General features: G+C 48.0%; 1 protein-coding gene across 1 annotated transcript in view; it reads right to left on the bottom strand.

Moving 5' to 3' along the window:
• DNAAF9 (dynein axonemal assembly factor 9) overlaps positions 1 to 15626 on the bottom strand; it is a 597478-nt gene that overhangs the window by 53348 nt on the left and 528504 nt on the right. Inside the window, exon 34 of the mRNA XM_069205040.1 lies at positions 7889 to 8091. Coding sequence (XP_069061141.1) covers positions 7889 to 8091 — 203 coding nt within the window. The remainder of the gene's footprint in view (positions 1 to 7888; positions 8092 to 15626) is intronic.

Raw genomic sequence — 15626 nt, forward strand, 5'->3', positions numbered from 1 at the left:
GTAAAGGCTCAAAGCCTGTCCAAGTTGTAAAAGTTCTGTTTACAAATTAGTTTTGACTTCCATAGTTGCCAGCTCTAACAATACTACCTCTGTGGCCCATCTCATCACCAAAGCAAAGGAGGCACGCTCTTCTGTTCATGGCCCGGGCAGAGAACACAACCCAATGTCCAGGTAAATGTCCAACTGACTGGAATCCTGCAAGTTCATATACAGAGTGTCATCATCATAGTAACGGGTAAAATAATTCTGAAACTGAAAAGTTGTGTTGGGGTGCGGCTCCAAGGCAAAGGCATGGTTCTGTACGAGACGAGTAGAATTGGTGAAATGGGACTGATGCAATGATAGCTTCAGGACACAACCTTGGTTGGAGTCCAAGACACACTCGGCAAAGGAGACAGACAGGACTATAAGGACTGGGACTTCCTCCAGCAGGTTCGTCGTCAAAGGGAACTGGCATCAATATTAGTGGCGTATTCGAAGTTGGAGCCGAACCTGACATGGGTTTAGGAGGCAAAGAAGGTGCCAAGGTTGGACTCCCTAATGGCAACCCTAGTGGAAGCCTCGGCTGATCCTTGGGGCCTGAATGCATGCCAGCCAGAGGGAGCCAGAAATGTGCTCCTTACAACCCTGTTTGTCCCCAAAGCTTGAAGGCTGGTGCTCTTCATCATTGGCTCAACGTCTTCCTGTTTCTCAGAGGCATTAATAGGTCGTTTCTAAGGACGTGGTGTTTTCTGGGCTATCAGGATTCCAGATGAGACTACATCTTTGTCTTCTTTGATGCCGAAGGGATCTTCCTCCCAAAAATGTTCACAGTTTTGGAGGGTGCTTGTTGGTGCATTTTGCGATGTGCCCAGTGCCCCTGCTTTCAGTATTTGAGGGGTTTCATCAAGCAGAAGGTGACGTGGGACTCACAAGAGGGTGTTGTCATAGTAGGGGGAATGACAGGTTACTGATTTTGTAATGGTCCAACCACAGATATTTCAATTGCACCAGGGACAATGTTGAAGGGTGCCCATTTGATCACTCCTTTCAGTTCACTCTTCCAACAACTAAATATTGTCCTCCAGAGCGCATTCTGTGGCGCTCACTTGATGTTTCCCCAAAAGAATCAATCGCATGGAAGGGCACAGGGTTTAGCCATTACCATTCATCTGTTTAATTTATACACCAAACGTTGGACTAAACACCTTCACGGTATGATGCAAATTATTATATATTTGCTTATAATATTCAATTTGTTCAAAACCTCAAAAAAACAAGCATGAACCACTTAATAAAAATTAATTAATGGGAATGTAAATAGAAGCAGAATGCCAGTATCAGACTTATTATGACAGGCACTCAGAGGGCACCTTAAAGGTGGTCCCTCTATCTCTCATAAGCAGGAGTTCTCCTATAACCGACATCGCATAAATCTGAAGAGTGGTGGAAGAATCTACTGTGGAGAAAAGAAGGAGAAAAAGGAAGGAAGAAGACATGCAGGTACAAATCGAAACAAAAAATGGAGATCAAGATTAAGCTTGTTAAAGGTTTTCTTCAAGAGTTAAGTTTTAAGTGCCAGTCCTTGCTTGCATATTATTGAAGAGAAGTGCAAAACATATGGCTCTACAGAGGTGCAGTTCTCAAGCCTATCTTGTTGAACATAGTTACACTAAACCTCTATGGATGTAAACTGGTTTGAAAACGTAATGCTTCCTTATTTTGAATGACATGCTTGACTGCACATGTTTGGGTATAAGTGAAAGTTATCTTGCTGTTGGAACACTTATTTTGAACGTGTGCTTCAATACTACGACCTGTAGTCTGAGAAGTAGTACTTTCCAAACTTGCTTTGCAATGTTGTTTGAACCACATGGTGTAGGAAAGTGCCTTTTTATGACACGGTCACTCCACTTTTTACTCACTGGTACTGATGTTGATTGGTAGTGAAATGGGTCCCTGCTAACCAGGACCCAGTGTCAGTGCCCATTCCCTAAAAACAAGAAGAACGCAATTGTAACCCATTTCGCAAGGACTTTAGCACCCTTATAAGTCCCTGGTAAATGGTACCCCTGGTACCCAGAACATGGGTACTAAAGGAGGATCCTAAAGGCAGCAGCATGTACTATGCCACCCAAAGGGAATCACAACCAAACTGCATGCAGACTGCCATTGCAGGATGCATGAAATGGTGCAAGCCATTCCGAAAACCCGACTTTGCCCACTCCTTGTGTGCAATACTCATTCCCACTGCATGTACTATATGAAAGTCACCCCTACAGCAGGCCTTTGAGCCCTAAGGCAGAGTGCACTATATTACATGTAAGGGCACTGTAACCCTGTGATGTCTAGTTCCATTGCTAGATGCTGCAAGTGTTCAGGAACCCATTTTGAGAACATGTAAAGGGCACTGGTCATTACGAGTTACCCAGATACATGATGGCTTCAATTAAAATACTGGTGTTTCGGATCAAAAACCTCACCTTAATAAATCTGTACTGATGCCAGTATCAGACTTATTATGACAGGCACTCAGAGGGCACCTTAAAGGTGGTCCCTCTAGCTCTCATAGTCACTTAGTGTGATGGCTGACTGGTATAGTCCAGCCTGCCCCCAAAGACGAGTTTCTGACCTCCTGCAGGTGAGAGTCTGCGCACTCAGAGGCCAGGAACAATGCCTTCCTGGCCGAAGGTGATCACACCTCCTCCAGCAGGATGGATAGTGAATTTAGCATATCAAGGCCAGAGGCTTCAAAGCCTCTGCCACCTTTATGTGAACATAACTTTCCCCAGACCTGGGGAACGCCAGCCCCTGCCCAGACACATCTGGCACCAGAGCAGGTAGGAAATTAGATATTCAGAATGTGTGTCACTCAGGCTAGGAACATCCCTAATGTGGACTACCTGCAGTAGACAACGGAGGAAGGATTTCACCATCTTGTTTTAGGTAAAAGTAGAGACTTCTGGGTCAGGGTTATGCCCACTCCCCACAGGAAGCGAGCTTTAGACACCCTAGTGGTAAGCAGCCCATTGGTTACTAATTTATAATCATCGAAATGCCCCTAAATTGAGTATTTGGGGGTCCCCCGACACCAGACTAACAGATTAGATTTCCTGGGAAATGAAGGACAAAGCAGAGCAGACACTGTGAGACTCGAGGAGCTGCACAGAAACTGGCGCCAAACCCTGCCTTGCTGCTTGCTCCTCCTCAATTGCAAAGACCCGGCTCGTCCTGCGGCTGTGCATCCTCCCCAATTCTTGGAGGCCTGCCCAGCACTTTGACAACCATCTAGCATCTTCTTTGGGGTGGATAAGCCATCGCACTGCACCTGCAGACACTGGCCAGATCCGACTGGTTCACTGAACTGTAGGCCACTAGGACCAAAAGAGGAAGCATCACTTTAGGAGGAGTTTTTGTGTGGCTCTAGGAGGTCAGACCCGTCTCTCTGCCAAGCTTCGAGATGCTAGACCCTCCAGGAGCACCCCTGCACCATGAGTACCTGGGCATCAGCCAAGGCTTGCTCTTTGTTTAATCCAGACACTAACACCTTGAAAACATATGTGCACCTCAAGGAACTTCAGGACAGACAAGACCGAGAACCAGAATGCCCCTGCTGTTTTTTTCTTCCTTCCACTGCAGAGCTACTGACAACTGAGGGCCCTCAGCACACACGGCCAGCCGGTCCAGCACCTTTGCACCCAAGCCCCCCCCCCCCCAAGCATGGGTTCACGGCTCCTGAGTGCTTTCACTTGGCCCTAGGGGTCCTCATGACCTGAGCCCCCAATTGGGTTTCGCTGGACTTGTTCCCAAGCCCCCCACTGCAACCTCTGTTTTAGGTGCCTTTACACTTACCCGTGTAGCGCTCAAGGCTACCATCCCGACCAGCACCTCTGCACCCAGAAAAACCCAGGGCAGGTTAACCTAAACTGCTGTTGGTACTTTGGACCTTGGCCCCCGAGCACCTAAGGTCCCAAAGGGCCACTCTGACTACAAGTACTGTTTTGCTACATGTCTTTCCTCTAATAGGTTAACATTGTACACTTTAAGCCTCCCACCTCAAAACTGTTATTTGAAGTCGTTTTAATTTCTTTTATTATTCAGAACTCCGAAAATACTTATCTGATTCTGTTGATCTTAGTGTCTAAAATTATATAAAAATCTGTGTTATTTTTAGAAACTGGGCCCGGATTTCTTTTTGAGTTTGCGTACCAACTATTGAGTCTGTGTGTGCAACAAATGCTAAACACTACCCTCTGATAAGCCTACGCTGCTCGACCAAACTATCACAAATAGAGCACCTAGTGGTATTAAAATAAGCCCTATAGACCAAATAGGGGTCATCTGGACTTTCTGCACGGTGTGCCCTTACATTAGCCCACAACATAAGTAGCTAGCTTCCTACACATGGAGAAACCCAACAGCAGGTTCACTTCAGATGGTTTTAAGTATTAACCAAGTAAATTAACTTTAATATGATGGTTTTAAAAATTATAACTAACTGTAGGAGGCTGGCCTGGCTTGTAGTAGGTACCAGAGGTACTTACACCTTGTGCCAGGTCCAGTTATCCCTTATTAGTGTAGAAGAGGTGTTTCTAGCAGCTTAGGCTGATAGAGGTAGCTATGGCAAAGCAGCTTGGGCTGAACTAGGAGACATGTAAAGCTCCTACTATACCACTGGTGTCATATGCACAATATCATACCAAAACACAATACACAGAGTTACTAAAAATAAAGGTACTTTATTTTTATGACAATATGCCAAAAGTATCTCAGTGAGTTCCCTCAGTATGAGGATAAGATATATACACAAGATATATGTACACAAACTAGAATTATGCAGATAATAGCAAAAAGGAAGTAATGCAAGCAATGTAAGTTACAGTAGATTGCAATAGGAGCACATAGGTATAGGGGGCAACACAAACCATATACTCCAAACGTGGAATGCGAACCACGAATGGACCCCAAACCTATGTGAGCTTGTAGAGGGTCGCTGGGACTGTAAGAAAACAGTGAGGGTTAGAAAAATAGCCCACCCCAAGACCCTGAAAGGTAGGTGTAAAGTGCACCTACTACCCCCAGAGAGCACAGAAGTCGTGATAGGGGGATTCTGCAGGAAGAACAAACACCAGCAATGCAACAACAGTGGATTTCCGGACCGGAGTACCTGTAAGACAAGGGGACCAAGTCCAAGAGTCACGATAGTGTCGAGAGCGGGCAGGAGCCCAAGAAATGTCAGCTGAGGGTGCAAGGAAGCTGCCACCTGTTGGAAGAAGCTTGGTGTTCTGCAAGAACGAAGAGGACTAGGAACTTCCCCTTTGGAGGATGGATGTCCCACGTCGTGAAGAAGCTTGCAGAGGTGTTCCCACGCAGAAAGACCGCAAACAAGCCTTGCTAGCTGCAAGGGTCGCGGTTAGGGTTTTTGGATGCTGCTGTGGCCCTAAAGGGACCAGGATGTCGCCACTTGGATGAGGAGACAGAGGGGACGCACAGCAACGTAGGGAGCCCTCACAGAAGCAGGCAGCACCCGCAGAAGTACCTGAACAGGCACTTAGAAGAAAAGTGAACCGGAGTCCACCCGAAGTCACAAAAGGGAGTCCCACGACGCCGGAGGACAACTCAGAAGGTTGTGCACTGCAGGTTAGAGTGTCGGGGACCCAGGCTTGGCTGTGCACAAAGGAAATCCTGGAAGAGTGCACAGGAGCTGGAGCAGCTGCAAATCACGCAGTACCCAGCAATGCAGTCTAGCGTGGGGAGGTAAGGACTTACCTACACCAAACTTGGACTGAAGAGTCACTGGACTGTGGGAGTCACTTGGACAGAGTTGCTGAGTTCCAGGGACCTCGCTCATCGTGCTGAGAGGGGACCCAGAGGACTGGTGATGCAGTCTTTTGTGGCCTGCAGTTGCAGGGGGAAGATTCTGTCGACCCACGGGAGATTTCTTCAGAGCTCCTGGTGCAGAGAGGAGGCAGGCTACCCCCAGAGCATGCACCACCTGGAAATAGTCGAGAAAGCCAGCAGGATGAAGCGATACAAGGTTGCTAGTAGTCGTCTTGCTACTTTGTTGTGGTTTTGCAGGCATCCTGAGCAGTCAGCGGTCGATCCTTTGGCAGAAGGTGAAGAGGGAGATGCAGAGGAACTCTGATGAGCTCTTGCATTTGTTATCTGGTGAGATCCCCAAAGCAGAGACCCTAAATAGCCAGAAAAGGAGGTTTGGCTACCTAGGAAGGAGGATTGGCTACCAAGAGAGGTAAGAGCCTATCAGAAGGAGCCTCTGACGTCACCTGATGGCACTGGCCACTCAGGAGCATTCCAGTGTGCCACAAACACCTCTGTTTCCAAGATGGCAGAGGTCTGGGACACACTGGAGGAGCTCTGGGCACCTCCCCTGGGAGGTGCAGGTCAGGGGAGTGGTCACTCCCCTTTCCTTTGTCCAGTTTCGCACCAGAGCAGGGCTGGGGGATCCCTGAAACAGTGTAGGCTGGCTTATGCAGAGATGGGCACCATCTGTGCCCATCAAAGCATTTCCAGAGGCTGGGGGAGGCTACTCCTCCCCAGCCCATCACACCTATTTCCAAAGGGAGAGGGTGTAACACCCTCTCTCAGAGGAAATCCTTTGTTCTGCCTTCCTGGGCCAGGGCTGCCTGGACCCCAGGGGGGCAGAAACCTGTCTGAGGGCTTGGCAGCAGCAGCAGCAGCTGCAGTGCAAACCCTGAAAAGGCAGTTTGGCAGTACCCGGGTACTGTGCTAGAGACCCGGGGGATCATGGAATTGTCCCCCCAATTCCAGAATGGCATTGGGGGGGGGGGACAATTCCATGATCTTAGACATGTTACATGGCCATGTTTGGAGTTACCATTGTGACACTGTACATAGGTAGTGACCTATTTACAGTGCACACGTGTAATGGTGTCCCCGCACTCACAAAGTCCGGGGAATTTGCCCTGAATGATGAGGGGGCACCCTGGCTAGTGCCAGGGTGCCCACACACTAAGCAACTTTGCATCCAACCTTCACTAGGTGAAGGTTAGACATATAGGTGACTTATAAGTTACTTAAGTGCAGTGGTAAATGGCTGTGAAATAACGTGGACGTTATTTCACTCAGGCTGCAGTGGCAGGCCTGTGTAAGAATTGTCAGAGCTCCCTATGGGTGGCAAAAGAAATGCTGCAGCCCATAGGGATCTGCTGGAACCCCAATCCCCTGGGTACCTCAGTACCATATACTAGGGAATTATATGGGTGTACGAGTATGCCAATGTGAATTGGTAAATTTAGTCACTAGCCTGTTAGTGACAAATTTGGAAAGCAGAGAGAGCATAACCACGGAGGTTCTGGTTAGCAGAGCCTCAGTGAGACAGTTAGGCATCACACAGGGAACACATACATATAGGACACAAACTTATGAGCACTGGGGTCCTGGCTAGCAGGGTCCCAGTGACACATAAACATACTGACAACATAGGGTTTTCACTATGAGCACTGGGCCCTGGCTATCAGGATCCCAGTAACACAGTGAAAACACCCTGACATATACTCACAAACAGGCCAAAAGTGGGGGTAACAAGGCTAGAAAGAGGCTACTTTCTCACATTAACTGAAAGAAAACACACTGTGTTGAACTAAAAAAACAAAACAATGCTCTATACATAGAAGCATAGCAGAGGATTGTCTTAGGGCACCAGAGTGAGACAAACTACTTGTTCATTTGTACGAATAGTCAATAATGAGGGGGAATTAAAATGCATTATTTACTGTTACTTTTTGTTTCATTACAAAGGTTTTTCCTCAGCAAATTCCAGATGAAAAGGATCAATAAAATATTTGGATCATATATGAACAGTAAAGCAAAAATTCAACAAGTGTTAAACAACAGGCTGCGTCAAAAATATATGTAAACTCGCCCAAACCTGCTTTGCACACTGCCTGAGCCAGTCCTTTAATTCTTCTTCTTTAAGAGCACAGCCGATGAACACAAGGCAGCATTCCTCCTGAATGTTACACCGCAGATTGCTTCTTGAGTCAGGAGGAGGCGTAGGTCCAATATGCACCGGAACAAAGCTCAAGGAATTTGATTTAGTGTTATGGCAGACTTCAAACATCTTCTCCGAATCTAACGGAAGGAAGAAATGCTTAAAAATGCTGTTTCATTGTTCTACAGAATATGAATATATATACAACAAAATGCCAAAAACAGCACTCTTTATGTTAAAGATTAGCACTTATATTGATATTAAATGGATCGTTCCATCAAAAGAGGATTTAAGATCAATCAGAATCACATTTTAATTGAATGCAGTAGCACATTCAATAATTAAGATATATGACTAAATATGCATTGAACAAGAAAAATCAATGGACAACTTGTGTAGTAAAGTACCCTCTTTTTGGCATGGTTACTCCCATTTTTTGCCCGCTGTCAGTGTGTTATGACTGTGTTCACTGGGATCCTGCTAACCAGGACCTCTCCCTCTAAATTTGGTTGCTTAGGACTTAGCACACCCCCATATTGGCATATTGGTGCCCCCATATAAGCCCCTAGTAAATGGTCCTTAGGTACCCAGGGCATTGGAGCACCTGGGGTTCCCCCCAGGGCTGCAGCATGCATTGAGCCCATGCAAAATGTTTCTACAGGCCTGTCATTGCAGGCTGCGTGAAGAGGAGCATGCACCTTTTTCACTAGAGGTCACTGCACCAGGTCACTGTAAGTCACCCCTATGGTAGGCCCTTCTAGCCCAGAGAGCAGGGTGCAGGTACCTGTGTGTGAGGGCACCCCTGCATGAGCGGAGGTGCCCCAACGAACTCCAGATCCATTATACTGGACTTCGTAAGTGCGGGGAAAACATTTTATGCGTGTACTGAACATAGGTCACTACCTATGTCTAGCTACGTAATGGTAAGTCCGAACCTGGGCATGTGTGGTATCAAACATGTTGGAATCATACCCCCAAACTGTTGCCAGTACTGGTTGTATGATACCATGCACTCTGGGGGCTCCTTAGCATTGCTCCTACTAGTCTTCTGAGGTTTTCTGGGCAGCCCACACTGGTGCTACCCCTCAGATGGGTTTCTGTCCTCCTGCTACTTGACCAGTTGAGGCAGAGGAAGGCAGAACAAAAGATTTCCTGTGTGAGTAGGAGGTTAACACCCTCTCCCTTGGAAATAGGTGTTACATGGCTTGGGAGGGGTGGCCTCCCCAAGAGACCAGTATGCTTTGAAGGGCACATTTGGTGCCCTCCTTGCGTAAACCGGTTTGCACCAGTCCAGGGACCCCTGGTCCCTGCTCTGGCATGAAACTAGACAATGGAAACAGGAGTGACCACTCCCCTATTCATCACCACCCCAGGGGTGGTGCCCAGAGCTCCTCCAGGTAGCCACTTGATTCTGCCATTTTGAATAAAAGGTGGGCAGAGGTTCCTGGGGGCATCTGAGCAGCCAGGTCAGGCAGGTGATGTCACAACCCCCTCCTGATAGGTGGTCACCCCGCTAGGTGACCAATCCCCAGTCCCAGTCTATTTAAGGTCTTCCTTTTGAGTGGGTTCTCAGATTCGATATGCAAGATTCCAGCAGGACTCCTCTGCATCGTTTAGTTCATCTTATGGCCACCAGGACTGCAACTGGACCCTCCAGGAACAGACAATCTGCAACTTCAGTGACAACTCCGCTCTGCAACATTCCCCGGCTCCTTCCAGCAACTGCAACATTTCCCCGGCTGTGCATCCTCTGAGGGCGGCGAGTCTTCAGCTAGCACAAACAAGAATGTATCTCCCTTGGAGATAAGGAGTCACTCCCCTACATCTGTAGGCACCAACTGCAACGACGACCGGCTTCGTGGCTCTCTCCTCTTCTTGAGATACACGGATCCTGCATCACGGGTGGTGGTCCGGAGTAGTCCTCTTGGTCCTCTCTGCCAGCTGTCCAACTTTGGTGGAGGTAAGCCCTTGCCTTCCCACACAGGACAATAGCCCCATGCACTGTGTCTCTTGCAGCTGCCATGGTTTGTTAGCATCTCCTCCAAGGGATCCTCAGGCGGCGTGTAGCTCCAGTCCCCAGCACTCCTTCCAGCAATGCTCAGCCCTCTGTGTGGTTCTCCTATTGCGTGGGGTCTTTTTCTGTAGTGCTGCGTGTGCTCCTTCTGCAACTTCTGGGTCCCCCTCTTGTGGGACTCCTGTGGGTGATGCCTCCGCTTCTGTGGGTCCTTTGTGTCGCTGAGGGTCCCCTGTGACTCCCTTTCCTGGGTTGAGTCCTCCTGGGCCTTGATGGTCCCCGGCAGCATTACTTTTCCACTAACCATGAGTTTGCCTTTGCCAAGGCTTGTTGGTGGGATTCCTGCACCGACATCCGTCTGCAATTTTCACTCCAGCGTGGGGCATCTTCTGCATCCATCAGGAACTCGTCTCCAACTACATGGCTGCAGTGCTGAACTGTTCTTCCTCACCGTCGACCAACTCCTGCAAGTACAGCTGGGTGGGTAGTGGCTCCTACTCCTCCTGGACTCCACTGTGACTTATGGACTTGGCCACCTCTCTGCACAGGTCTTCTTCAGGAATCCACTGCTGTTTTCTTGCAGTCATGTCTGGGTGTCTTCTTTTCCTCCTTTTGGGTGGTTTGGGGAAATTCCAGTGATTAATTACTGCCTTCCTGGTCACTGGGGGCACTGTGTTACTTACCTCTTTGGTTTCCTAGTACTCCCAGATCCCCTTTACACATTCTACTCACCTAGGTGGGGGTCCTGTGTTTGCATTCCATTTTTATAGTATATGGTTTGGGCTCCCCTTAGGGTCACTATCGGTTGTTACTATTTGCACTGTGCTCTAACCTTTTCTATGCTGATTTCTGATTACTAGTGTACATATTTAGTTTGTTTACTTACCTCCTAAGGGAGTATTTTTGGTATCGTCACTAAAATGAAGTACCCTTGCTTTTTTAGCACTGTGTGGTTTCTTTAATTTGCATGCCTCCTAGATAAGCCTTGGCTGCTCATCCACAGCTACCTCTAGAGAGCCTGGCTTCCAGACACTGCCTACACTTCACTAAGAGGGGATGCCAGGACATGGTATAAGGTGTAAGTACCTTGAGTAGCCAGCACACACCAAGCCAGCTTCCTACATATTACAGCTCTAAAGGCAGGGTGCATTATATGACATGTGAGGAAATAATCAGCATGAGCAGATATGCTCCTGTTATGTTCGCAGACATAGTTAGTGACAAGAGAAGCCATTTTAAATGCATGTGCTGGACACTAGTCATTACGAGTTCCCCAGCTACATGATGGCTTCTCTGAACACAGGGATGTTGGTAACAAACATCTCAGATTAATAAATCCTCACTGATGCCAGTGAGGGATTTATTAATAAATGCACCTACAGGGCACCTTAGAGGTGCCCCCTGAGAACGCCTATCTAGCTACTGGTGTGTGACAGTCCAAGCCAGTGTAGCCACCTCAGACTGAGCTCTGGCCCCCTGAGGTGCGAGCCTATGCTCTCAGAGTCCGGAACAAAGGCCTACTCTGGGTGGAGGTGATAACACCTTGTCCAGAGCAGGATGGACATTCCAGGGTGAGGAGCTTCAAAGGCCTAGCCGCCTTTGTAATGCAACCCACGTCTCTCCAGATGGTGGAAATGACCAACCCCCTTATCCTGGCCCCACTTTTGGTGGTAGCACTGTCGGGAAAATAGGTTAGATTACGAGGTGTGCCCACTTCATGCCAGTCCCACCCCTAAGGTGGATGAGCTGAAGTGGACACTATTTTTAGAATTCCTCTATCTTGTTTGGAAAGGAATTAAGCCACTAGGGTTAGGGTTATGCCCAAATCCCCAGCGGAAGTCATCATAGAAAGGGGTTAGTCACCCTAAAGGTGGTCAGCCCATTTGCTACCACTTGGCACTCCCTATAATGTCCCTAAATTGAGTATTTAGGTGGCACCTCTGAACCCTAGAACTCCGATCTCAACGACCTACAAAGCAAGGACAAAGAAGAGTTGCATCCCTGCAGCAGTGGAAAAGATGAAGCAGCTGACTCGGTACCAGCCCTACCTGTCTGCCTGCTGACCTCGCCAGATTCTGCCCAAGAAGATGACTCGTCCCGCAGCTGAGCCTTCAAGAATGCCAGGAGGACTGCCTTCCTTCTAAAAAGACTTAAGACTCCTGTGAGCAGCAGATCTGCTCAGCAACAAAGTAACAAATAAAGGACAGGGTGCCAGCCAGGTTCCCCAGTGCAAATCCAACCGAGTGTCACCTCTCCTAGACTCACCCAAGTCACCTGAAGCCTCTGTACGCAGGCCGCCCCACTCCACCCCATCCATCCCGCAGCCTGGAGGTGAGAGAAAACTCAACACCTTCAGCAACCACTGCACCTGCCGCCCCCACTGTAATCTAAGGTGGGTCACCAGTGCCAACAACATCTTACGGCTCCCCTGAGCTTGAGTCCACCCTGGGCCCACCCCTGCTGGACTTTGACGATGCCTGCAGCCTCAGCACACAGGTCACCGTGACCGTGAGTGCTTCACGACAAAGAAGAAAGACTACTAAGGACACTGGAGAAAAGGGCCAAAGGTACACCTGCGTCCCCGAGCACCCCAATTATCCCACTCAACTGTTTGTTGTCCTCGACTGGTTTCCCAGCCATAGCCTGCAGCCTGTCTTCAAGAGGTCGAACTCCTATAGAGACCCACTGGACACCTGACACCTACTCCACCCCTGCTCCCGGATGCCCCAGTGCCGTCAGGTGTGACCTGCTGGTGTGGTTTTGATCAGTGTCTAGTACTTACCTCCTAAGTCGTTGTTAACCCTGTGTTTGCTGAATAGTTTTTCTCCATAGAATAACATTTAAGGAACTCTGAAAATTGCACAAAAATTGTTGATTTCTGAAACTGCAAACTATTTTTGCTTAAAAGTCTACTTACCTGATTACTAAGTTCTTGGGTTTGAATCCTATATAAAAAGAATTGTTATTTTTCTAAAACGGTCTCGGAATTATAATTTGAGTGTGTCTCATTTATTGCCTCTGTGATGACAAGAAATGCTTAACACGACTCCTTGATAAGCCTAACTGCTTGCACACACTACCACAAATCAAGCATTAGACCGATCTACTTTTCCCTCTGCAAATAAATTGGGGATCCACTGGTCTCTTTGCACAGTGTACTTATTTTAAGTGTACCATATAGAGAGCCAGCTTCCTACAGTAATCAACTGTCGCTGCTCAATCTTCAAGCATGGCATTGAAGATTGGGCAGGCCTGAGTGCAGGACTCTGCCCAGCTGCTGCGACAGAAGTTCCTCCTGAAGTGGCTAACGGATTGGAGAAAATATGCTCATGCCCAGACGTTCCACGTATCACATGCTCCTGTCCCAATCCATAGGACTCTGGGTAGGACAGACCCAAGCCCGCTCATGGCAGAATGCATTTCCAATGGAAAGCCTTCTTAGGAACTCCTCCCCCAAATGTGGACAGTGCACATTTTCGGCAGCCGCAGAGATTGAGCCAGGGTCCTCTCCAGTGATGGAAGATGTCCTGTCCAGCTTGGAGTTTAAATGTCATTCATGATCCCCTAGGCATCATAGGCTGAGTTTGTCAGACCTGGCCTTCAAAGATCATGTCAGGTGGTCACAACCAGAGAAATGGAACAATATTTCAGCTAGTTAAAGAAGCAGAGTAACGAGGAAACCACCTCAGCCTGCTTGTTTCAGTACCACATGGCAGTGGTGTTGTCCCTGAGTACGTGAATCAGCCTCCCTTTAGTGACCATAAGGAAGGCTTTCAATGTCAAGCGAATGGCACACAACTCTAGGAAGTGGATACTGAGTCAGGCCTCTGCCGGAGACTGGAGTGCTCTGATCTCCACCTCTCTCAGGTGACCTTCCCAAACCATAAATGATGCATCTGTCACCCCGTCAGCTCTGGTGGGGCACAGGGAGGGGTCTGCTACTGGGGTAATCGCGGTTGAGCAGCCATCACTGCAGGGTTTTTGCTGTCCCCTCTGAAACGTGGATGAAATCTGAAAGATTCACTTGGCCAAGAAGTCTCAGAACCACTCTCACTGAGATCCAGGACCAAGGATGAAACATCAGGATTATAGCTCAGATTTCCTGGACTTGCTGACTCAGAGGTAAGGCTTGAAACTGTACTGCATCCAGAATAGGTCTGATGAAATGAAGCCCCTTTAAAGCAGTCAGGTGTTACTTCAGCACATTGACTGAGAACCGCAAAGATGTAAGCAGATTTGTTATTGTCTGCAAGTGACTGTGACAAGCGTTGAGGTAGGGGAAGACTGGTATACATAACATCCAAACATGTTCTGCGACCGCCACAATTACTTTCATGAACACCTGAGGGACACTAGTGAGGCCGAAGGAAAGCAAGGAAAACTAAAAATGCTCTTGGCCCACCTTGAACTGCAGATAACACCTGTAGGACTGCAGGACAAAATATGAAAATAAGTGCCCGGCTGATTCAGCGCTACCATCCAGCCTCCAGGATCAGAGGCAGATAGAACCTTGGCCAGCAGGAACATCTTGAATCCATCCTTTTCAGGAAAACGTTGAGGGTGAAAATCTAGAACATGACGAAGGACTCCCTCCTTTAGCACCGGGACACAACATGAATAATTTCCAGTCCATATTTCTAATGCCGGAAATCTCTCTATGGCTCTTTTGTCCAAAAGAGCACAGATTTCCAGCTACAGTTTGAATAAATGGTCCAGTGAAAGCAGCTCTGATGTAGATGGAATTTGGTGCAGGGAGAAAGGACTGGCTGAAATATTTGGAGGGCCCACATGTTGGATGAAACCCTTAGAAGTAATGACTTATCCTGCCTCCGACAGGATGGCCATTTACTACTGAGGGAAAACTAAAGCAGCTTGGAAGCTGAAGTGAGAGGGGAAGGGCACTGGGCAGTGCATTGTGCTCAGTGGTCTGGACATGTCTTTTAGATCCTTGACCCCGGCTTTGAAGAACAAATTGTTTACTTTTGGTAATGCCTATTCTGGTGGAGACTCTCTAACAGAGGATCTCTCACCCTTTGAATATCACCAGGCGTCTGACTGGATCTGGAATCTTTCGCACAACAGTTCCCTCACATGCCAACAGGTGGAGTTGTGGGACTTTGTTCTACCTCATACCTCTCCATCCCACGCGGACGTCACATGAGGACCAGTAAATATACGCCACCTGCTTGCGCTGGTGTAAGTTTCTTTCTGATCTCCATCTGTGCCAACAGGTGTGGTATCTATAGAAATTAATATGAATAGAGTAGAGAAGTTTTTGATTTGGACCCTTATGAAGACTGGACAGAATGAGAGCATTCTACAGAACTGAGAGAAGGGAGGGCAGGTGAGGACCCTGCGCTTAGGCAGCGGCTCTACTGTAAAAAGTAACTAACTAGTTCTTCTGATAGAGATTTCTAACAGCAGATTTCTCACCTTTTGAATAGATATGAAAGCAGTACCTCCCTGGATGTAGGTCTGACGAATGACTCGGACCAGAAAATACTGCATGACAGGGAAGGCAAAATGTCCCTCCGCCAGACCTGGCTATCCAGGCAGTACTGTTTAGTGAACAAATAGAGTCATGGCCATGTAGCAGCCAGGCAGATGTAAAAGACTGGCATGCCATGCACTAGCTCTGCGGTAGCAGATTTTGGACTGTGG

This window comes from Pleurodeles waltl, chromosome 1_2 (assembly GCF_031143425.1).
Source record: "Pleurodeles waltl isolate 20211129_DDA chromosome 1_2, aPleWal1.hap1.20221129, whole genome shotgun sequence".
In the NCBI taxonomy this organism is placed as follows: domain Eukaryota; kingdom Metazoa; phylum Chordata; class Amphibia; order Caudata; family Salamandridae; genus Pleurodeles; species Pleurodeles waltl.